Source organism: Argiope bruennichi, chromosome 11 (genome assembly GCF_947563725.1).
Source record: "Argiope bruennichi chromosome 11, qqArgBrue1.1, whole genome shotgun sequence".
Taxonomy (NCBI): Eukaryota; Metazoa; Arthropoda; class Arachnida; order Araneae; family Araneidae; genus Argiope; species Argiope bruennichi.
Window position 1 is genome coordinate 32498717 of NC_079161.1, and position 26378 is coordinate 32525094.

Genomic DNA, 26378 nt, shown 5'->3' on the forward strand with positions numbered 1-26378 from the left:
TTGTTTTCCTATGACTTTATTTTTTAATATTTTTTTTTATTCATATGACTTTATGCTTATTACATGTAATCTAAATGCTAAGCTAATTTCTTTTCTTATTAATATTAATTAATATAATTTTGTATTTATTGTTTGTATTTTTTACACTAATTCTTCAATGTTAACTAGCTACAGACTAAATGAAACATAAAAAAAATCCTACTCTTTCAATACTGTTTAATTGCAGGAAATTTGGAAATTGATTTCCCTTCCACACTTTGTTTTTTTTAGTTTATAAATCAGATCACATTTCTTCTGTGAGATGTTTTTAAAATAACTTTTAACTTTTTTTTTAAATAACTTTAACTTTTTTAAATAGTTTTTAAAATAACTTATTCTTGACTAACCACGATAATAATTTTTTAAAATATACAGTAGATTTTGGTTGTACAGAGAATTAATTTCACTTATTAATTAGTATTTGGATTTATATCATGCTAGAAACAAATTTACCTATACTTTCGATGGAATGTTAGATTAAGAAATTGTGAATGATTAATAACCGCCAAATTGGTGCGGAATTATATCAGATTGCGTTTTTAAAAAGGTGGGTTTTACGTTTGTGAAAATATCAAAAAAACTTGTAACTTTCGAAATTTCGCCAAATAGATTTAGAAACGAAATATGTAATAACAAGACACTCACACGCTCCAAATTTTTGAATTGGCGTGTGTTGAATTCACACTCATGCAGGAATTGCAATGATTAATAATCGCCAAATTGGCGCGGAATTGTATCGTATTGCATTTATAAAAATAAAAAAAAAATGTTACGAAAGTTTGTAAAAATATTTGAAAAACTTGGAAGTTTCGAAATTTTGCCAAAGGGATTTAGAATTGAAATATGTTATAACAAGACACTCCTCACCCCAAATTTTAGAATTTGCGTGTGTTGAATTTCCTGTCACATCCATCTTTCTCCCTCTCTATGAGCATTCTTCTAGTGAATCAGCAAAGAATCTCACGCAACTAAGCCTTGCACGTAACTGTCCCGCAGTAAATGTTAAAAGATTTTTTTTAGATAAAAATTATATTTCTTACCCTTGTATCCATATGATAAGACTTTTTAGTTTTCAATCTGCCATGAAATATTTCCGGTTTTTTTTTTCATCATAGTTATGTTAAAGTGTTTTTATTATATGAAGAGGTTAATTATTTTCATAATTTCTGTTTCACTATCAGTTATTTTAATAACTCTACGGTTTATTTTTATCGGTACAATTTGATTTCCACGACAACAGCGATAAACCTCCAAATCATTAAAAAAAAATAGTCAAAAGTAGCCAAACTAATACCCATACACACTTACCTCCCACAAACCAAAAGCGAGTGGTTCTTATTTGGCATTATTCGTGGCGTCGTTTTATTAGCTGTCGCCGTGGGAATCAAGAATTATTTAATAAGAACTTTACAAGGAAGAGTTAAAGAATCATAGAAGAATAATTAAAAATTAAAGAATAAGAAAGAAAATAATAAAAGAATGAAATAAAGTAAAACATAAATAATAAAAGAATAAGAATATTAAGAAAGTTAGGAAAATTAAAAATGAAGAATAATTAAAAAAAATCAAAGAATAAACGGTCACAGAAAGAGGAGTTAAAGAATTGTATCTTATTCTCTATTTAAGTGAAATCAGTCTATAACGCATGCACAAAAGTTCCTAGGTTTCCGCGTCTGATTGTAGACAGTATGTGACTGACATTGCAATAAATAGAATGACGCGTGTTTAATATGAACTTTCATGAGCTCGGTTATATAAATGTCAAACTCCGATACTTCAGTATGATGACAGACAAACAGAAAGTGAGAATATAACCCCAAAATAAGACGCGATTCTTGTTTTGAAACAAAAGTTAGTATATACAGCAGTCTTATCACCGGGAAAGTGAAATCCAATTTCTTTTTTCATTTGGATGTCTTCTTTCTAAATTTAGAGTTATATCGACTTACAAATTTGCATAAAAGCTCGACTGACAGACGAACATCTCATTTAGAATTCCATGTCTAAACCTTCAAAAACGATTTCCCTTGACAGCACAGCCAATCAACTTACCTTTTAGTGGCCACTATCCGGTATGTTGGACACTGTAGCAGCTACTTGACCATTTTATTTACTTCTTTCCATTGTTCTTTATTATTGAAGCATGGGAATTATAAACATAAGAAACAAGTGAAAAATAAACGTCTTGATAATTTGGAGAAATAACTATTTAAAAAAAAAATTATACTTTCCATGTAGATCTGCAGACATTTTTTTTTCTCCAATTGGTCAATTCAGCTGAAACCTGCTTCAAGACAGACATTTTTTACTGTTTATTAAAAGAATTCTTGGTTGATATTATTATTTAAATTTTGTACCACTTAAATATGAATTAAAAATAAATGTGTAAATAAATTATGCATTTATATAACAGAAAGATATGAAACAGAAAACAGGATGTTTATAGGAGTGCATTTTACTTCATGCAAATTCTTTGTGAAAAATTGTATCATATAAATACTGTAATGTGCTATTAACGGTGTATATATCATTAATAATAAGAAAAATCCTGTACAACAACAAGCATTCTTTCAAGGTGACAAAATTTCCATAACATCTTTTTTTCATAGTGTATTCTTTCATACTTCAATATTTATATCCAAAAATGTTAGGATGATAGATTCGCCTCATAAAACTTGATTAAAATTTTCTTAACAATAGTCTTTATTACTTCATTTTCTGTGAAACGAATTATTGTATTTTTGAATTTGCAGGCTAAAATTGTATGGGTTAAAATATTTTAATTCTGTATAAAAATTATGACTGCAAAGTTCAGAAATATTGGAAAGCTGTAGATCTAACGGCGCCATAGCCAATCTTCTGGGCATTTGTAATAAATAATTAAATATAAAAATTAGGTGGAATCGATATACATTCCTTCGAAGCATTCCTAATTCAATCAATATAATATCTAATTTCTTTAAACAGAATATTATTATCGTTCCATATTGTGAATTACTCTCCATTTTTGGAAGTACAGCAAATTTTTGAAAAGGGAAAGAAAAAAGAAAAAAAAAATCAGGAATGAAACGTTTGGCAAGTTGTGAAATTTTGTACTGAAGTTATACTTTTAAGGTTAATGTAGGACTTTTTTCCCCTCTAACCGCAATCTGTTTTTCCATTGAAGAAAAATAAAAATTCTTTTTCCTGCCTTGGCCAAGAAAATTAATAAAACTGCTTGTAAAATATTTATAATTGAGATGTGATCCTGATATGATTATTCTCCTCTTAATAATTTATATATTCTTGTGAAAATGGCAACTATCCATCAGCCATGTGACAACTAACTGTAACCATGCATGATCGTCTGTTCTTATTAAGAACTGTTCTTAGAAATGCTTTCGTCTAGAATTTGTTTATTCATTCGCGAAAGATTTGTTTTTGTGTTCGTCGAAAATCTGTTTACGATGACTAAAATCCAGATTTGTTCGGCTATAAATTATTTTCAAGGTTATTTTTAATTCGAAATATTACAGAATTCGAAATAAAGAACTGTCGGTATTCTTTCATCTTAGGAATACATATATATAACCTATTCCTGATGATCAAAGGTATCTGAAGCTGCCGATTTTATCATCCATAGGATTTACATAAAAATATTAATAAAGTTTGTCTCATTTTGTATTCTAGCCGAGAACCTTCAGAAACGATTTGCCTTTCGCCGACACACAAATCAACTTCCTTTCAGACAATCCCTGTCAGATGCATCGGGTACCATAGCAACTGATTGACCAGTCTAACTAACTGCGCACTATCTTTCCTGCTTTTCCCCATCTCCTGCTGTGGCATGGAGCTGCGAGAATTACAGAATAAACACAACACGTAAAAAAAAATGAAAGACACCATCGAAAAATAACAACTTGATACTACGTTGGGGAGTATGAAAGGAAGAAAGGAAACAAAGAAAAAAAAAAAAGAAAGAATTGCTAGAAAAACAACTGCGAAGGCTGCAGAGAGAAAAGAAAAAAAAAAATCGTGAGTGAGTAGCTCATCCCACCTCTCCTCCCCTCTTATGTACTTTGGCGTCGTCCAAGCGCTCACACATCCGTCGAAGCTGTAAGTGGGACAAGGCCAACCACTTGTAGTCATTCTTCCATCATTCGTAACGGGCCTTCTTGATAAGTGGAATAATGAGATAAAAATGTTCCTCTAAATGGAAGGGGGAGGAATGAAAAAAAATAATAAAAAAGAATATTTTCACGTTTTTTATCCATCTTTTCTGGAAATCGCCGTGACTTTTTATGATGATAATCTTAGGGGGTTTATATTCATTCTATTTCTTCTTTCTTCCTATTTAATGATTTTTTTTCATTTGTTCTTTCTGCAAAATGAATTGGTACTTGGTCGTTTTCTCTTTTAATAAGCAGCACTCATAAAATGGAATTTTTATATCAGTTTTTATTGGTTTTTCTTCATTTTATTACGTTTTATGAGTTGAGGCGTTGTTGGAATTGAAGAATAGGGAGATTTTGGTATTTGCGGTAACCACTGTACGCCGTTTATGATTAAAGAAGTATGTGGTTTCATTGAACATGAATAGAAATCTATTAAATATGAGTTATAAATTCCAAATAATTGAAATTCACATAATTTTAAATTAATTTAGTTGTTATTTCAGAATTAGGAATGTTAACTTTAGGGTTTTTTGATAGAATGGAAAATGAATTTTTTTAAAAAAACTTATATATTACAATTAAATTTTTGTTACTATTTTTAATTTATTTAAAACTGGTCTTTTTCTCGTATTATATTCTTATTTAGATTCGGTTTGTTTGTTTTTAATTCGAATATTTGGTTAAATCGAATTTTTATTGTATTTTTAAGTCGCAGCAATTGTTAGGTTTTTTTTTTTTTTTTTTTGTCTCATGGCAAAGTTATTCTGAACGATTGTTATTTGAAGAATTATTTCAGGTTCAGAGGGCGGGAAACAATGGGATCGATCTTAATTTTTATATTACTCTATTATTAATTACTGCTGTAATTTTATCAATTAAAGATTTTTTAATTATTGAAGCTTAAATTGATTTAGGATGTTGATTCTGTATTAATATGGAGTAATTTTAATATAAGTAATATATAGTTTTTATATAAGTAAGTTTAATATATAAAACTATATAGATTTTCAAATGACTTTGTTATCTTAGATCTTCAGAACGATGATTTTGGTTCATGGAAGAATATTATTTAAATTCTTTTTGAAGGCATTTTCGTTGAATTACATCATATAGATAACAGAATAAAATTAACGCGATAGATAAAGAGTTCCTTTCGATTTTTTTATTCTTTTCACTCCATTTTAAAATGCTGGATTAATCGATGCATTCCATAAAGATAAAAATTCCTATTGTTGTAAATATAACAATGAGGTTAAAGTAAGCAGTGGTTTGTGGTTTTCAATTCTTTTCCCTTTTTAACTGTGATTGATGAATTCTGAAAAAGTTGTAGATATGTTTTTTTTTTATCTCATTAAAGCTTAGAGTAAAATTTATTGCATTTTGACCTTTTTCGATATAGCTAATAAATATATAATTTATACATTCAAAAGAAAGACTGAATCTGTAATAATCACTATTATAAAATGTTAGATGTGTTTGCTTTCATCCGTTAAAAAAAAAAAAAAAAAAAAAAAGATGAGAAATATCTCGGAATTAATTTTTCATTCAAATGTTCACTAAAGAAATTCCTGGAGAATACTGAAAGAATGCTATCAATATTACTTGTTGTCCTGTATTATCTTTATAGCAGATGGTCACCAATTATTTTGTTAAAGAAATACATTGGACGCAATATACTACTTTAATTGGTCGGAATTTACTCGTTGGCGAGATTTTGAGTAACTTTGGCGTTGATGATTTTTTTTTTTTTTTAAATTTTTAGTTCTATGGGAATTATGGGGGGGGGGGGGATTGTCATAGAGCAAATTTTTCCAAGGAAATAGAAAAGTGATTTTTTTTAACATATTAATAATAAAAAGACATAAAGAAACATATACAACACTTTTGATCGTTATTATTATTATTTCATCTTCAAACCCAAATCTTATCTACATCCATTTGTTATATAAGTTGTTTCTATTAAATATTTGAAGTTGGAAAGAATCTAATTTTTTCTATTAAATATAGAGTTTTTTTTTTTTTTTTTTTTTTTTTTTTTTGCAAAATTATCGTACGAATTGCGTATTAAATAATAAAACTATGCTACCTTCGACAACATATCACTAATCATCAGAAATCATGACACTACTGGTACATCTGGTCACTTCAGTAAATGCATTATTTTGATATTAACTGAGTAGTCTTTAGTGAACACCCAGGATACAATGTTCTTTGATAATTCTACTTAAAAAAATTCAAAATCTTTAATTTCTATTTTGTTCTGAACTCCAACTTATAACTGTTCTATTGTCCATTTCAGCCGTTCGAGCAGACAGGATGCGAGGAGGCAGGAACAAGTTTGGCCCCATGTACAAGCGCGACCGGGCGAGGAAGCTGCAGATGATGAGGCAAAAACAAATCGCCAGAGCCCAGTGCCAGGGCGTCGTTGGCAACGAAGTGTCACCAGTTGGTCCGCCCCCTTTCCCGCCACCTGCACTTCCATCCCCCTCCATGTACTCGAACGAGCCCCACATAAAACAGGAACTGATCCAGATCCCTCAACTGAGTTCCTCCACCAGTTCTCCAGACTCGTCCCCTTCACCCCTTTGCACATCGGCCCAGACCAACTCCACGATCGCTGCCCATTTCGCCCTGGCGGTCGGAGGGCCGCCCGTTCTCCAGGAACCCATCAAAGTCAGCTCGTGGCCATCGAACAGAGCCCCCTCGCCACCCGGGTCGGGAGCCTCCAACAACGGTGGCAGGTCTGCCGGGTCCCCCAAGTCGCCCTACCACTACAGCGACGTTGGAGCCCCGCTGTCCCTCACCCACAGTCTGTTTGGTGGCAGTGGCAAGGTGCCTCATCTCATCAGGGAGTTCCAGCAGTCCATGCCGGATGACAAGGAATGGCAGAACCAGCTGTTCGGTCTGCTGCAGAATCAGACGTACAACCAATGTGAGGTGGACGCCTTCGAACTCATGTGCAAAGTTATCGATCAATCCCTCTTCGCGCAAGTTGACTGGGCTCGCAATAGTGTGTTCTTCAAGGAACTCAAAGTAAGTCACTGCTCCTGAATGACTCCTTGTTCCTTTTCGGACATATTTCCGTACATAAGGATCGGTAAAGACCAATACAAATTTTCATGGGAACTAAAACAAACAGAACGCAGATATTTTAATGCGGAACATAAATAGAATCAGAATGCAAAATATAGATAATTATTCTATGGCATGCAGTGAATATAGAGGGAAATATGCATTAACCTTAAGATTCATCTTAAATCCCTTTTCATATTAGAATGAGTGTTGACACCAAGTTTTTAGTAGTGCCGTTACACGGAAGAGTGATGCCAGTTATGAAATAGGTTTTTTGTCTCCTCCACCAGTTTTTATTAGTGACTTAAAAGAAGTAAATGATTTCATAAGCATGGCCTCTTCAGCATATTTGAACATTAAAAACTGACATAAAAACACTAATATTTTATCTCCATGATACTTCCTGAAGGCATAAATGCCTCGTTCAACATATATGATTTTATAAAGTTGCAAAACACACCAAAGTTTAGTTTCCGTGGTGCTTCTGAAGACTTGCAACTTGGGACATCTATAATCTCATTGCAACTCCCCAGTAGATAAGGGTCTAGCTTGGCTTTTAGAGTAATATTTCCGTTCTTTTGATGCACTAAGATCAATCTAACTGCCTGGAAGATATTGAATAAACAAAAGTATACAACTTCTGTTTAAAATCTAGCAAGCGTATTTTATTTTCCTATTCTGAAAAATTTGCTTTAGAACTCCTTTAGATTCATTCTTTGTTGCTGCTATGTACTTCAGGCAGCTCGCCTTGGATGAAAACAATTATTGCAATAAATTAGCAAAGTAGACTTTACTTATATGACGGTCATATATATCTAATGAACTATTTAAAGGCTGGAAGGAAAGGCATTGCCTTAGTTCTGATAGTTTCGCAAGATCCTCAAAAAAAAAAAAAAAAAAAAGGTTTCGCAAATCTTTTTCCAAAGATGAAAGGTTTTTCAAATCCTTCATCTTAATTTTTTTTTAGATGTTGGATTTAAGATGCAGGCGATGCAGGTTCGTTTAATTCTCTTCAAGTTCTTATTTATGTAATTTACACTATCTTTTACAGAGATTTGTTATCTTTCTCTTGGTAACATAGCAACTGAAATAAATGTATTCTAAAACCATTCAGATAAAATTCCTTTCCATCTCAGCAATCATAGCGAATTTTTGATTTTTGATGGCATTCACATTTTTGTTCCATGCCATCAATAACCAAGAGATTCCACTCTCATGCTACCGATTTTGTTCCATGCCGTCAACACTCATCAATAAACAAGAGAGTCCGTTCCCTTGCTACCTGTTGATTTTTAAGATTCAACATTCCTATACCACACCATTCTCTTACTTTTGGTTAGTTTAGTGCAAATTGTTGCAGAATATATAAATAAGATCTTTGCATCAAGCAGCTTTGCATCGCTGCATGTCAAGATAGTTCGATGATTGAATATGATGATAATGATGATGGTGGAGATAGCATTCCTCATTGCTACGTGGAGTTCCGATGTAGCAATTCAACTTCAACGATCATTTACATCAATGAAAGTCAAGGTAAATTGTTGTCTTTTATCATTATCTTGACCCAGTTCTTGACCAATGTTTCGCAAGATAGAAAAATTGCTAAATTTTTTGCAAAAGATTTCTACATCGTCTGTCGGACTTTCATAGTTGCCTTGATTTCTCTCCAAGGACACTGCTATAGCCTTGAGATTTTTTATTTTGGCCCTTTTATTCTGTGCCAGCATTATTGCAACTTGGTCTACCTTCAAAAGTTCAATCACATGTCCCCCAATGATTATTGCTTCTAAAATTTGCATAGCAGAAACATTGAACCGAACTCAATTTTATATCTTTTCACATCGTTAATCATTTTAATATTCATATCTACCACCCCTGTTTAGGATTAGAAAAACAGATATTGCCATTTTCTTTGTCATGAGTATAGCAGTGCAAACTCGGGTGGAATCAATCGTATTTACAAATTTCAGTTGATAAAATCGATTTAAAAAGTGGAATTTTTCATTTAAATGCATTGTTATTCATATTCCTTTCTTATTATTCCTATTTCTTCTCTCACCCCCCCCCCCTTCTGGGTCCTTTTGAAAATTGTTCAGCATTGGGTGTTTTAAATTTTGCAATCCGAATAAATTTGAACTTCTATTACTGCAATTTAAATCGATTTCGTGTGAGTTTTGAAATATTTCGATGTATCTTGATCCATTCTTGACAAATTTCCAGTGCTTATCTCACTTTTTAATATTTTTCTCATTCCGAAATTTTCTTTTTCGAATGAATTCCAATTTCTATAATTTCGATTTAAAGAGATTCTGAGTTTTGAAGTGTTTCGATAGATCATTATCCTTTCTTGACAAAATTCCAGTGTCCATCTTACATTTTTTTACATCCTTTTCATTCCGAAATTTCTCAATCTGAATAGATCTTCCTTCCTTTAATTTTCGATTCGAAGAGATAATAAAACTTTCGAAATACCTTCAAATTGTTTCGAAATGTGTTTGATCTTTCCTTACAAACTTTCAATGCTCATCTCACTTCTTTTTTCTATCCTTCTCATTCCGAAATTTCACAATTTGATGAGACTTTATCTGTTTTGTTTTGGAATCAGCAAATTTTTAAAATTCTATGTATGTGATTTCTTTTGGAAGTCTTGCGAAATATGGTTTCTGATAATAGTATTGCATCTTTTTTTTTAAAATTATTAATAATCCAAGGAGATGGATATTCAATCAATTGGATTTTGCGAATCCCTTGAATAATCATCAAAAATTGTTGTATTGTCACTGGGATTATCAGTTCTGTTTAGTTTCAGTCGTCTTGTATGGCAGAGATTACAAAGCTTGTAAACTATTGCTAAAAATTATACAAAAAAAGTTGTCAAAATTCAGGAATTAAAATCATAGTAAGTATCAGTATCCCTTTGACTACTAAACAACACGTTCAGATTCTATAATGACGTGCAGATTTCTTTTTCAAACGAGGGTGTAGGATGTAACGCGAGGACATCTGGATGATAATTCGTTTTAAGCCCTATTCCGACGGCTCGTGCGTGCCTTGAATCCGGCGCATTTTGCCCTCTTTCTCCTCACTTGTGATTTTCCGGCGTTCTTTGATGTCTTTTCATTTTACCGATAGTTTGTGGAAAGCTCCCGATGGACGTCCACAAACGAGAGTGGTCCTACAATTGTTTAGATGGCTGCTTTCAGACCATATCCGTAAAGGCAAGAGGCCGTCGGAACCGGGCTATACATCCTACACCCCTCGTTTGAAACAGAAACCAGCCTGCCAGGATAGAATTTGCACGGCCGTTTGGGGCGGATCAGTAATGAAAGGGTTAAAAAGACAGCATTTAAAGACCCGGTATCATTAACAAGATAAATGTTAAACAACTGAAAATGCATTCTTTTTTTAAACAACTGAAAATGCATTCTTTTTTAAACCTTAAAATAATGTTAAAATAATTTTTCTGCAATTAGTATTTTTATAAATAATTGCAAAGAAATGACAAAATCTAAGGTGAATTTTAATTAATTAAAAATTTTAATAAGTCATTCCTTGGTGCTCTTTTCTGACATTGTAAAGTGTATTTGTGGCAAATTCAGTAACTCTAAATCAAACGATTTGTCTATAGAATGCAATATTACAGTTCGTTTCAATATCCTGATACGACCACTTTTCAACGAGGGGGTGATAAGCGGAAGGATGTGCGCATTTCCGGAATTTACTTTATTGTTAAATGTAAACATCTCATTTCATCTTTCCTGTCACCCCTATTTTGTCGAATCAAACCCATCCTAACGCATGCGCGGTGGGTTTTAAAATCACTTGGCAAATAATACATTCTTTTATTATTAATAGAGATTTACGTATATCTTGTCCAATCCTCCCTACCCCTATTGTAGTGAAATCTAAATTTTTATAGCAGTGTAATTCAGAAAACTTAATTAAGTCAGTGAATAGTTCCGAAAGTTCCATGCTTATAAAATCCACATGTGTGAATCTTTCGACTTTCTTCCAACTTCCATTTTCATTACATCTTTCTCGCTTCCACTGAGAATTAACATGTAAAATATTCACCCCCGCGGCTATATCCAGCTTTTAACCCACTGATAACCACTTGCCCATACCGGGATTCGAATCGTGATGCTAATGAATAGGCGATGGAAGCATTCTCTCCCCTGATGGCTGTTCGATATTTCACCTTGACATAGTTCTGCGCCTGGCCAAAACTGGCGTTTCCCCTCCGGTTATTTACATTCCCACTCAACTGGACTTTATGTAATCACCTGTGACGTCATTAACACTTTTTTTTTTTTCTTTCTTGCTGTCAGCAGTTACCTATCATTAAAAGTGTCTATCGAAAAGTGTTGTTTTCTTTTATTTTCGATTCTTTCGAGAACTTTCTGTGGACATCTGAGTGATCCGCTTGGATTTCAGAAAGGGTTCTCTTTGTTTAACGAGACGGAAGATTAACGAATTGTTGGGTGTTGCGATATTTATTTGTTCTTCGTGTATTTTTTTTTAAGTATTGTTTTAATTTAAAAGGGAAAAAATGATCAGTCCTTGACAGTTATGATTTGAAGCAATAAAGAATTGAACTGTTTTAAATGCTGAAAGGTGAGAATTAAAGCATCTTTATTCAGACAACAGGTGGAAATAAAACTTATGATTGTTTCTAAGACCACCAATTCTTGGTACTATGTACTAGAACATGGCGAAACGAACTTTGCAAATAAGTTTAAAAGAATGGACGATAGCGGGGTTATAAGGGAATCGTTCTTTGTGTCAACATAATACATTCGTCATCGTGTAATAACAACGGCATGCAACAGTTCTAAATGCTGAAAGATGAGAATTAAAGTATCTTTATTCAGACAACAGTGGAAATATGATTTTTTTTCTAAGACCACCAAATCTTGGGTGTGGGTAACTACTGGCTAGTCAATTAAAAATCTTTATATTTTTCTTATTGACAAATAAATAAGTTTGAAAAAAAAATACAAATTCCATGAATTATATAGTATTGGGATAATATTAACAGTTCACCAAATTTTATTATTTTTATTTAACTATTATATATTCTAATCCTAATTTTCATTATCGTTATAAACACAACATCTACTTCAGTAAAATTTTGTACAAAATTTCCGGACGGTCTTTAATTTTAATAAATAAATAATAATAAAAAAAAGCACTTTCAGAAATTTAGCCGAATATGAAAAAAAGAAAAAGAAAATTGAATTATAAGAAATCTTTAACATATTAATTAAATTAAAAAATATATTGTAATTGAAACTAATTTGACCAATTTATTAAGATAGCAATCTTAAATTGTGCATTCCTAGAGCCACTGAATTTTTAAGTCACCCACCGTATATTCTAATTCTAACCGGTGTAATATATTTCCTTTTTTGAATAAAATGATTAAAATTTCTCTAATATAATAAGGTACAACAAATTGAATTAAAGGAATTACAGTTTCAAGTTTCACCACGAAAAAAATAGATAGATAGATACATAAATTCTAGCTTTCATTTTCAAATCTGGAAAGTAATTAAATCTTATTAATTCAATATTTTATTTTATTTCATCGTTTAGAAAATGGGTAGGACGATTTCATCATAAAAATTAACTGATGTCTTTAACCAAAATATATCTGAATTATTTTTTAATTCAGTTTTAATTTTCTTTTCATCGTATTATTTCGAAATATAGTATATGCAGAGATCTCTCTTTTATATATCAAATTCAATGTTAATTGAAATTAAAATTAAATAAAATGTATTACAGATACTGATTACTTTTTTTTCTGTGTATGAGTTAATTCTTAAAGATGAATAAGAATAAGAAACCTTATCTTAATTACATGTTTTTTTTTTTTTTTTCTTTTCATATAGCCCTTTCAAATTTTTTCGGTCTGACTCATTATTACCAATACAAGAAACCATTTCCTAACTCAGTTATTTCATTTCCCACTTCACATTGTCCTTGAAGTAAATGAGATTGCAATTATGTTTTTTAAAATCATCCACTCCTTTTTCAATTCCACTTTTTTTTTTTCTCTCTTTCTTGGCGAATTTTAATTACATAAAAGCACTCGGTTATGAATCCAGGATTATTAAGTCAGTTAAATAAACCCCTGCGAAGTAAATTACTTTTCTTCTTATTTCCATTGGTACAAAAATTCATTACTTTCTATAAACTTTTGTGGTTTAATTATTAAGTACCTCAACAAATTTCAAACGGGGTTCTTTTTTGTTGATTACACAGATAGTATAATTTTTAAATATAAAGCCTTCCTATAAATTCCTTGAAAAAAAATAACATTGTGAGAATTGAATTTTTTTTTAATGGAATATTTAACATTTCTTATAAATTTTATATTTTTAAAGTTCTACTTTTATGATGTACTTTAATTCAACATGATACGTTTCATGTTTTTGTTTTTTTTAACTAGTGAATTTTGTTATCGATATTTTTATTACGTTCTCGTTTGCTAGATTTTCAAACATCAACCATCGTGTGAATTGAATTTTTTCAAATGGAATACTTAACATTTTGTATAAATTTTATATTTTTAAAGTTCTAGTTTTTATTATGTACTTTTATTCAACATGATTCGTTTCATGTTTTTTTTTAACTAGTGAATTTTGTTATCGATATTTTTATTACTTTGTCGTTTGCTAGATTTTCACAATTTTTGACACTTCCGTGTTTTTGATGGCAGTATAAAATTAAAATCTTTTAACACCTAATTATAAATTAATTCTTTAATATTATTAAATGTTCATTTTATACCTATGGCGCCACCTGGTGGATAATTTAAGAAAATTGATTTCAAAACTCTGTAATATTTGTTATAATGAATTATGAAGTAGGAAGCAGCAATTAATTGATATATATATATATATATATATATATATATATATATATATATATATATATATATATATATATATATATGGAAGTGTCTTTTTCAGATCAGGGTTATTTATTTATTTATTTCCGTTCATTTTTCTATTCCAATTTGGTTCGAAAAATCATGACATCGCTTTCGTCGACGAATTTTCATTTGATCAAAAATGTGGTCGTCATCAGACCGCGGTTCAAAATTACGAGGTCCGTCCCAAAATAGCCCTAGCGTTGCTTGAAAAGAGACGTTAATATAACCAAAAAAAAAAAAAAAAAAAAAAAAAAAATCAAAAATGTGGACTTTAATAAGAAACTAAAGCATTAAGTAATGATATATTTTTAAAAATGAAATCGCTATTTTACAAATTACAATGAAATATTTGCAATCAAGCTTTTCAAACTTAGCGTTATTCTAAATGTAGTAATTTTTTTTTAATTATTTTTTCAATTATTTTCAGTTAATTATTTTTTCTCCATGTAAAGATATTAATTTTTCTTTTCAATTAATAAGTACATATATTAACTTAAATAAGTAAAAAAGTATAAATTTGAAGCGTGATATATTGTATTCTTAAACTGTAAATTAAATTGTTCTTTGAAATTATAATAGATTATAGTGCTACTCTTCCGTCTCTGTGTATAAAATGTACAAACTTATAATGTAATGAATTTTCTGCAAGTATTTATTACAGTCAATTTTGGCGTTTCTTGAAATATATTAAAGTATAGTATAAAGTATTCTGTTGAAAAGTCTTTCCTATAATTTAGTTAATCTCTTACAGCTTAATAATAGGGCTGGGTGTTCACAATATTAAGTTTTTGACGGTGCTAGAAGTATATATAAAATCATGATAACTACGTTTTATATTTTACTTTTATTTTCCACACTTATCTTCACTTTTATCTTTCATATTTTTTGTTTTATTTTTATGTGAGATATTTTTCACCTATAATTTTAGTTATCTATAGTTTAAATTAGAGGGCGCCCCTGTTTTACGTTTCATGAGAAGTAACTTTTGCTGTTTAGTCTGAAATTTTCCTTTCTATTTTTATAGAAGAATTCCTTTCTACATATAGCTTGTATATATTTACTTTTTGGTAGTTAAATCATTATATCATATTTATATTTAAGAAAGTATTTATCAAACTTTTTTTTTTCCCCACTCTGTTTCAAAAATGTTTTCCGAACTTTTACTTTGAAATTTCTGTCAATGTTTCTACTCGGATTTTTTTAGCAATCTCTTTAAATTTCTCTGATATTATTATAAAAATTCATTTTTTTCTCAAAATTTTTCCGGTTTTAATTAATTAATTTATGGTTGATGTTATTTTACAGTATTGATATTATTTCACAACTTTTTGATATGCTCCCTTTTAAACTCAGCTTGATTGATAACTTATGCTTATCCAGAAATAAATGGAAAAAAAAATTAGTGTAATGTAGTTTAGAGTAGCTTATCATCCACATTAAATACTGATAGTGATTTTTCCATGATATTCTTAGAAAAAAGTACTGATTGTATAAAATGAAAACCATAGAAACTTCATTCAAATTTCTTTTTTTACTATTCTTACCGAGTTTTCCCTCTCTCTTTTAGCTACGTATTTTTATAATGTATTTAAATTTTTATTTTATAATTTAATTTTTCTTTTTTAATATATTGATATATTTAATATTTTTCCGATCGAGGGAAAAAAATTTAGAAAGTGCATGCGTCTGATTTTTTTTTTTTTTTTTTTTTTTTTGTGAGAAGGACATTCTAATATTTACCAAAATTTTATTTGCCTGAATTTACCAAACGATTTTTTTTACTCACCTATTTTCCCCTCATATACCAACCTACCTGCAAAGTTAACTCACGCTTTCCATTATATAAACGCAGCCGATTTTTTTTACAAATATGCATTGCCCCTTCCCCCCTTCAACCTACATATTAAACAAAACAGCATTTAAAGACCCCAAAAAATGCTCCCCAAACCTAAATTGATACTGTCACTCCGAAACACCTAGGTGAGGACAAAATACCCTCTCCCCCCGTTTTTCTCTATTCTTTTTTTCCCCACATTCTCTTTCTTCTTTTCTGTAGTTTCATTGTAAAAAAGAAAAAAAGAAAGAAAAAAAATGGAAGGGACAGTCATGAAAAGTGGGTCATCGCAGGTTGGGTCGGTGCTTATGTTATTCATTCGCGTCTCCCCCCCCCCCTTCTGTGTGGCGAAAACTTTTAGGGTACACACACTTCACGTAGGTTGCACAGGTGTAAAAAAAATGGGGGATGAAGAGGGGGGCGTGACAGTTGGCCTGGATCATTTTTCGATGAAGGGGAGTGAGGTCAGAGGATGTTTTTTGAAGATTAAATGTGAGGATCGTTTTCAGTTATGAGTACTAAAGCGAACTCCCTTCTTGTTGTTTGATTAATTATGCCAATCATCAAATCACGTGACGTCATAATATGACAAATTTGATTACACAGACGATCTAAATGCGTTATTATATGCTACGTTGAATGATACAGTACGCATGCGCCTATCTCCATCATTTAACGTTTTTAAGCTATAAAGTGATAAATAGAAAGACGCTCTTTACCGACTCGATTGCTTTAAGGAATCAGTGACTGAGTGATATGGATCTGATATCTTACGGTGTGTAAATGCTATTGTAAATGTGTTTAGATTTTGAACAAACATTTTGTCTTAAAAAAAGTGAGTTATTTTTCAATTTTTGGCTATTGTAAAGGAGGAAAAAGTATTGTCATATGAAAGCGACTTTAAAGTTTCCACTTGACAGTCCTGAACTATTAAAAGAATGGTGTCTGAAAAATACAAAGGAAGTTTTAAGTCTACAGTATGCTGTGTACTGTATTCTTTGAGCCTTAATATTTTTCGAACATATTGATTCAGATCACATATTTGCTAACTTATTTATATGAAAATAAAAAGTAACCTATTAAATAATTCAAGTAGCGTTTAAAATTATATATATTATAAATGAAAGCAATTTAGATTAGATTAATTCTAATGAATATGAATAATTCTAATGAAAAAGAAAAACGATACATTTATTAAAAATTAATATTATTTAATCTAATTGTTCGTCATTTAATCATCTACTTTCCATAAATTTTTCTGAGAATTTGATTGATTCGTTTTATATGATAAAAAAATGAATAAAGTACACAGTTTTTAAATATGCTTATTCATACATCGTAACAATTATTTGTTTCTCTTTCTTAGTTGCTGTGATATGCACAGATGTTGCCACTTCATGCTTACTATACTCTATAATATTATTCTTTTAATGTAAAAAAATATAAGAATCACTTTTAAAAATTAAAAGGACAAATATTATTAATTTAGTGAAAAAAAAATTATTCTAAACTCGGTCTGGAAATCGTTCATTGATGTATCAATTGACATTTTTAATTCTCGTTTTGGTTTCCATTCGCACATGTTTGTTGGCAAGTTTTCTGCTGTTTCTTCCAGTTTTAAAATGAAAATTTAAGATGGGGCAACTTTCTTATTTAACGCGAATTTTCCAATTAAAATGCATTTCTAGAAATTTTTCACACAACATTTTTTCTTGTATTAGCTCACTTTTTGAATAAGTATTCATTGTTTGTGAACTGAACTGTTCATTAACTAATCAACCATTTTTTAATGAAAATAACCATTGTTTTGAATAATATTTTCCCTAAATTTATATTAAAACCAATAATTTTTTTAATGTTTGCTTTTCATAAAAATGATGGTCATCTGATTTCGATCAATAAATTAACCTTTATACATAGAAAATAAATGTGTTTTAACAACATTTTCCCCTGAATTTGTCATAAGGTTGGGGCTGTTTTATTTTATTTCTTTATCCAAGTGGGGGGGGGAGGTCTGTAATGATTGAACTACTTATATTATTTTTATCTTGAAATAAACGGAAAAAGTTTTAAATGGAATTTTTCCCCGCCCAAGTTTAAAGGAAATAAATTTTTTTGGGAAAAAAAAAAAACGAAGAAGAAAGAATTGGAATCTAGATTTCCTCTATAAACATGAAGTCGCTCCTTTGTAGGTCAGTTAAAAAAGAAATCAAGGAATTGATCGCACCCTAAAAAAGTCAAAAAAGAGAGAGAGAGAAAAAAAAGTAAACTAATTCACTTTTCTACAAGTCGGTCAGGAAGAGAGCGGGTTCAAGTCAATGTATAAAATGTTATCTGTAATTGAATCCCCTTTGACTTGGCTCGGATCGGCCGAGCATTGTGTTCTTTAACACTTCCTTGACGTTGAGAGATGGTTGTTATTTTCAAAGAAAATTGTGAGAGGAAGGTGGGGGGAGGGATTGCCCACCGAGATCGTGATATTAAGTAAATAAACGGAATTTTATTGATGCAGTGATACAGTTTCGAGAAATTGGAATATGAACTAGATACTGTAGAAATTGGAAATGTAAGAAAAGAATGAAAAACAAGCTTTGCAGTTGTCATTTACAAGTGAATTACTCATGAGGAAAAGCTCAAGATGTATGATTACGCGATGGTAAATAGTTCTGAAACGCTCTCAGCTTTAATCATACGTAATACAGTCGTTTGTAGACTTTTGTGAATTGTCAACTTAATTTGCCATTGAGAACAATTGGCATCTGTTTCAAATATTTCTAATTTATCGATAAATTCCGGTTATTTTCTCTTAAAATAAAATGAAAACGACTTTAGATCCACCCCCCCCCCTTTTCTACTTCCTGCCCTCCCCACACCTTTTATAATAAAGGTTATCATCACAAATTTTCCTGGCACTTAAATTAGACATTGAAATATTGATTCGTCAACCAATCTACATATTGTTGGTAATCTCCCTTCTACATAGGAATAAGACTTGGAAGTTTAGATTGGGTTTCTGTTCGATAGATTTGACCTGCCCCCCCCCCCCTCCCTAAAAATAGTTCTCTTGTAGTTTTTAAATGGGTTGTTATTTTTGATAAACTTAAAGCAATTTTGGGCGAGAGATTGCAAGTTTTTGTAAAGATTGTTTTCGCGCATTAGTTTGGAGAAAACTGCTTACTGTGGTAACTCAATGTCAAAACGAAATTTGATATTAGTCAAGTTGTAACAAACGACAGCGTTTATAAAATTTTTCTAAATTTTCATTAATATTTAGATTTTTTTGCTTGACATTTTATGTTATATTAATTTATTATCGAACATTTTACATATAAATTATCGTCTGCACTCTATGGCATTCATGATGTACATTTTTCAATTAAAAAAGAATTTTATAAATTACTATTTTTGGTTTTCTTCATCTTGATTTAAAATAACTTAGCAAAAGTTTAGAATTTAATATTAATGTTCAGCGAATCTTTCGCTACATTACCATTTTAATTAATCTTACCATATTTATTTTGTATCATAATCTGGATAAAAATTGTTTTTCTCTATTCCATTTTAGGCTGATTAGTGTAGATAAATTAACTTCATAGTACAAATGTTAAAAGCTTAAGAAGCTTCTCGTGAAAAGAGTTAAGAATATATATTTTATACCTGTAGGTGTTATACGTATTAACCTCTTTGCGTTTCATGAAAAGTGAAATTCATGCATTGTATTATAAAATTTGCGAAACTATTTTCATTAATTAAAAACAAATAAATTTCATTAATTAATAAGTTCTCAAAATAATCAATAATTATCAAATTAACAGATAAAATATTAGTAGATAAAATATTAATTGCTTACAAATGAAAATGTATTAAGATGTTATAAGGTAAAGTTAAAATGAGTTTAATTTTGATAAGTTGCCATCTTTATCGGAATAAATATCCATCTACAACATTTTCATTAAAATTCAGCAAAATAATTGACGTCGATATTTTTAATTTTTATTTTTTGCAATAGTTATACATAGTGGAAAAGACCAAAACAATAGCAATTCGAAACGAAAGTCTTGAAGCTATAAAATTTCGAAACATCGACGATTTTTTAACAAAATGGCAGAACACATAATGATTATTTTTTTTATTTCTTTCCCACATATGGCAACAGAAGGAGCGAATTCTCGCGCTGCCTTGTTCTTTTTTAATTAGCCTTTTAAGAATGACTGTTGTGAAATATTTTGTAGCAACCTAATGCCGCGTTGCAAAACATGACCTATTTTCTCGCTTTTCGGCTGATTACTACTTAGTGGCACTCTTAATGTGATTCTTACTGATGTAGAGGTGACCTTCTGGCGTTACCATGGTTTCCAGCCATCGGATATATTCGCCTCTTTCACCATATTTATTTTTGATGCAGTAGTGATTTGGTAGAATGAATAGAAGGTTTTGATGGAAAGAATCAGTGGCTCTCGTTTTACTTCTTTCACCTTCTTTTTTTTACGATGGGGATTTAATTTAGGATTCTCACTTAATTGAAAGTAAATAAAATGTCCGCAATGTTTTGTTTTATTTTAGTTTTAAAATTGATGATATTTATTCTTTTTGGGCTTTCTTGGAATTACGCCTTTAAATGGAATGTGGTTATTTTTGATGATCTTTATTGCTGAAAATTGATCTGTTGAATTTTTCGGTAAAACTGATCTGTAAACATCGCCGTATTGATTTCATTTGATGTGTCAAAATATCGACTTTGAGTGCTGCCCAAATATGCTTCACATTCTGTTTTGTTTCATTTGACCTGATTTTCTTATTTTTAATCTGGGGCTGTAGTTGAGGATGGAACACAGAGAAGTTTTGACAAACCAAAATGTAATTAAGATTAACAGTTAGGAATATCGAATTTGTTAATTATAAATTAAAAAAAAAAAGGTTTTGAAGAGATGCAGAACATAAATATATTTTGTTGTTACTTTTTTGTAATTTCTTTACGTGAGTTGATTCGAGTTGTGATTGTAGTAAAAATTATGAAAAAAATTCTTCAACGTATCTAGTATTTTTTGAGATTTAGAACTAACTTTTTTTTCTTTATGCAATATTTACTATGCATCATTTGACAAAATTTTTATTCGAATTTGGAACGTTTTTATTTTTTATCAATTCCACTCAGCGCTCAAATGTAGAAAAGTTGTGACTCAACATTCGAATATACTTACTGATCTGTAGTATGAATGTGGAATAATTCCTCCATTTTTCATTTTTTTTTTAATATTTGGAGTGATAACTAATTAATCCGTACATAACAACGTGAATAATTTGTTCCTAGAAATTGAATTGTCACTTCAATTAATTTTTCATTCAGATAAAAAAAATGTAGGGAGGGCTGCATTTTTTAAAATTGTCTATAGTCAATCTTCGAACAGCTATTTTTACTCACACCAGCCAATAGCAAAAGCAAAAGAGCATTCTTAAGAACAATCGGAAAAAAAAAACCCTCTTTTTTGGAATTATGCCAATTCCTGCGACAGGAAATTTCATGTGATTATAAGAACATTTAGAACAGTGTAACAAAAATAAGATTAATACGCAATATGACTTAACACCTGTACCTGATTATAATTGAAAAATAACACGGCCGTCATTATAAAGGAAAGACTGTATTTGAAAATATTTGCAGTGATGTAAAATTTTGCGAATTACCTATGTGGTGGACATCCTCTTTTTCTGCAGTTTCTCAAGTAAAATATATAGTAATATAATACACTTCAGTAAAAATAATGACGTTCAAAATCGTGTTTATTAATAAATTTTAATTATATTTTTCAAGGATTATAATACTTATATTAGTAACTTAACGGATAATTATTCTTAATGAATTTGATAAGTAATAAATAATATTAATCTCTTCTGGGCTTCTAATGCCAAATGGTTTTTTACTTTTATGAGTTGGAAAGAGTTTATTAGAGCTTTGATAATATAATCTAGATACAAATGAATAATTAATAAATAATATTAATTGATTAAGAAAATTATTGGGCTGTAAGAAGTGAACTTTTTTAAATAAAAGTAATTTTTTTTTTAAGTTTTTTTTTTCTGATTCATTATTTTTTGTTAACAATTAATAATTAGACTCAAAAATGTTATTCTTCACCAAATTCTTAAAATCACGAATAAATAAAATCTTTTGCTTGTTAAAGAATAATTAATGTATAAAAATTTGATTTCGATTTAAAAGAAACATTATAGTAGATTAGAAATTGTTGGGAGTATCTTTAATATAGTATATGTATTAATATGATAGTTGTATATGAATATATAAATTTTTACATAGAAATTGGAAGCAGATAAAATATGCCAACAAAAAGGTAACATTAGATCCGAATTTGAAAATTTGTTTAAAGATATTTCCAATTTTTAATTTAATCACAGAATACTTTTTCAATAACTGCTTAATTTTTGAGATTTAAAGACAGTGCTGCAGTTTTAGGACTTGGGAGTTTCTAAATCAGAATTTTTAAAAATTTGTCATGATTTCCTGCTTTGTGCATGGAAAATTCTACAGAATCGAGATGGTCCTTCTATTTGTGTGGTGTGAAATTAAGGAGAGGAAAATCTTTTACTGTTTTGCATTACAAGAACGGTGTCCCGAAATAACCCTAATGTAAAGGTGCAGACTAAACAAAATTTCATGTCCTGACTTTTACGAATTCCTTTTAAAACATATCACTGGGAAGTTTCAGCATCTAGTAGTAAATTTTAGAACTAATCTTTTATAGTTGCGAAGACTTACTGCAATAAAAAATTGTTTTATCTTTTCCACTCTATTAATAACTTCTAATTTCTCCCCGCCCAAAAATGCGCTAAATATGCAAACAACAATGTTCGAAAGCGAGCAAGGCAACCCGATTTTAACAAGCATATTTAAAACGCGCTTTGAACTTGTTTTCTTGTTTGTCATACTTTACTGCTCTTGACATGCTTCGGCGCTGTGTTTTGTCGGAGAGAGTGTTCCGCCCCCTCCAGCAGCAGAATGGAGTCGTCTATTATTCGACGTCCTTCCCTCTCTCCTTCCTTTCCTTCCTCCCCACCCCCCACCCTGAGGCGTCACTTTCACTGGATCGGCTGAAAATTAGGTCAGTGGGACACGGGAACTCCGCTTTCCGTAGGAGGATTTTCAAGGCGAAAAAATGCGAAGCGATAGTGCTGACGCGCCATCTATTGATGGTCGTTGAAACTAGGAATAAAAAGAGTGAAAGTGGAGAATGCTCATTGATTTCAATTCTTTGTTTTTTTTAATAGTGTTAATAAAGCAAATTAATTTTTTTCTCAAAATGGTGGCAATGAAATTTGGTGTCTGTTTCATAAATTTTTTTTCGTAGTTAATTTTTCTATAGCATGATAATTTTTTTTTCATGCCAAATGAAGATTTTGCTTTCAAATATTTTTCCTGTTTGTTAAATGTCTCATAAAATCTACAACAACAAAAATCACTGATTAAAAGAAAGTTAAGCGAATTAAATTATCAATAAACAAACTGGATATTTTTATTACTTGAAAATATATTGATAAACTTAATACCAGCTGCGATTTGAATTGATATAATATATCTGTTTTTTCAAAACTATATGAGCATATTAAAAATATAGATGAATGTAAACTAAATACAACTTTTCAGCATTCAAAAATATTTAGTTTCTTACATTTAATCAAACACAGATAACAAAAAGATCATAATTTATAGTTTTCTTAAAATTATACATTTGAAAAGTTTTTTATACTGTTTCAGAAGATTGAAAACATAAAAAATCTATCTTCATTCATTCATAATTGTTTACTATCAATTTCTGTTTAATCTGACATCATTAGATTTTATTTATTTTGAATAAATTGGAGAAAATAACTGTAACAATATTTTCTCAAATTTTTATCCATATAAAATTTATGCGACATTTCATATTCTAAATGAACTAGATAAAAAGAAATGACTCGTCCACAATAAAAGTCCATTTTTATTTTCTTGTCTTGCAAAATGCAAGGACAATTTACATATCTTCAGATTTTATACTTTTTTTTTTTTTTTTTTTTTTTGCAGCAGTAAATATACCATTCTGAATGTGTGAGAATAATTTTTAATTTGTTATTTACCAGAACTTTGTTCTTTCACACTGCATCAGAATTTTGACCATACTTAATTATTTCTGTCAATTGAATATATTAATTATTTGGGGCTTTAACTTGCAGTTGCAACTTTAATATTTGTCACTTCATAATTATCAAAAGAATTTTAAATTATATAATCACTTCAAGGGTGAAAAATAAATTAGAATGGGAGGCAATAATTAAGGAAATTCAATAAAAATTATTATTTAGAAAATTTTAAAAGAAATTGTTTTAAGTCTTATTTTGTTTTAAATAATTTTGCCTGTACATTTTGTAGAACCTGAAAGATAAATGCCCTGCAAGAAATTTCTGGAGTTGTGTCTTACAATGGTTTAGTTGATTTTAAATTAATTCTGAGAACAACAATATGTTTCTTCTGGAACTTAATAAAGAATTTAATAATTTGAAATATGAAATTGAGGGAAATTATGATGTATGTTATTATTGATTGTATAATATGTTTATAAAAATTTATATTAATAATATGTACAGTAAAAATCTTGATTCTCTATTTAATAATTTTTCATTTCATTTTTATAAATTTTTTTGGCATCGAGGGAATATTATCAATGTATTATTTTATATTTTTATGATGTATACAAAAAAGAATTACAAGTACAAATAAATTATTGTTTTTAATTTCTATCAGTTTAAGTAAAATTCTTTACTTTTTCTATAAAAGATATTAGATTTCACTTGTTTTTGTTCTTAATTTAATATTCAAGATTACTTGATGCTTTATCAAATGAAACATAATAATTTTCCTTCCTTTCAAGGTCGATGATCAAATGAAGCTACTTCAACAATCTTGGAGTGATATGCTGATTCTGGACCACCTTCACCAACGACTTCACAATGGACTTCCTGAAGAAATCACCATGCCCAATGGTCAGAAATTCAGCTTGGTCAATCTAGCTCTCCTAGGAGTGGCCAGTATGGCCGAACATCTAAATACTGTGTCATCTCGTTTGCAAGACCTGAAGTTTGACACCGTGGACTATATTTGTCTCAAATTCATGCTGTTACTCAACCCTGGTTAGTATAGTCTGATTTGGATTACACGTGTATTGATAATACACATTAAGTGTATACAAAACATAAAACAAAACAAAAAATGATGAGAGTATAGATTTGTTTTACTTACAGAAACTGTTTAGATTCCATACTCCCTATTAATTTTTTTATCATAAAGAAAACAATCTCATTGCAAAATCTTTACGAATTTATTGTTATAGAAATAGGTTTGAATTTAAAATAGAAAATTCTCTGAAGATTTATAAAATGATTCCTGGGATAAAAAATTATCTGGGAAATTTTTCTTGAAATGAAATTTGCTTTTTATTCAGTCTTTGTTATACAAAATAAAGTTCCCTCCACTACTATGTTATCATAATAGCTTATGGATTAATATTTTGGTGATGATTCAAAAATGATATACTATTACCCCTCCCCTTCTTTGTAAGGCCCCAATGCATGCCTTATGACATATATTAGCAGTGAGATATATGTTAAATAGAATTAAAGTCTTCCCATTTTCTAGTGCTTATGTGAAAGATTGACAATGGGCTCAAAAAAGATTCATTTTAAATTTGAATAAGCTTTTATTTTATTTTATTTTTTCTCCACCAGCTTTATCAGTTTTGAATCAAAATCTTTTTATCTTTTAAGATAAACAACCAATTTCATTAAATAAAATAATAATAATATAAATTAAATAATTTCAAATTAAAAGAATATTGAATACCAGGTATATTTTCTCATCAATTTCCAGATTAATATAATTTGTTTCGGTTTGAGAAATATGATTTCTCCAGCTATATTTTCACATCAATTTCCAGATTAATATAATTTGTTTCTGTTTGAGAAATATGACTAGTATATAATAATACATTGATAGTATTCATATTAGTCTCATATTACCATGACTTTTTTAGATGTTTTTCTATTAACTAATTTTGTTATTGGAATAGCTTGCAATAATATTGACATTTATAATCGTTTTAATGCCATGATTGGTTTTGATGAATAATTCATCTTTATTTCGTTGGTCTTTATTTCAATATAAATTTATTATTGCAATTTCTTGCATGCATTTCACTGTTATTTTTAGCCATCTTATTTGGCTTTTTGAGCATTGTAAAGCTGTAATCAATACTATGGTTTCACTTCCCCTCTTCCCTGGTCCTTTGAATTT

General features: G+C 29.8%; 1 protein-coding gene across 2 annotated transcripts in view; it reads left to right on the forward strand.

Moving 5' to 3' along the window:
- Positions 1–26378, forward strand: part of LOC129957595 (nuclear hormone receptor FTZ-F1-like) — a 270079-nt gene that overhangs the window by 231172 nt on the left and 12529 nt on the right. For both annotated transcript variants that reach the window (XM_056070009.1, XM_056070010.1), the window contains exons 5-6: positions 6493–7226; positions 24961–25219. In XM_056070009.1, coding sequence (XP_055925984.1) covers positions 6493–7226; positions 24961–25219 — 993 coding nt within the window. The remainder of the gene's footprint in view (positions 1–6492; positions 7227–24960; positions 25220–26378) is intronic.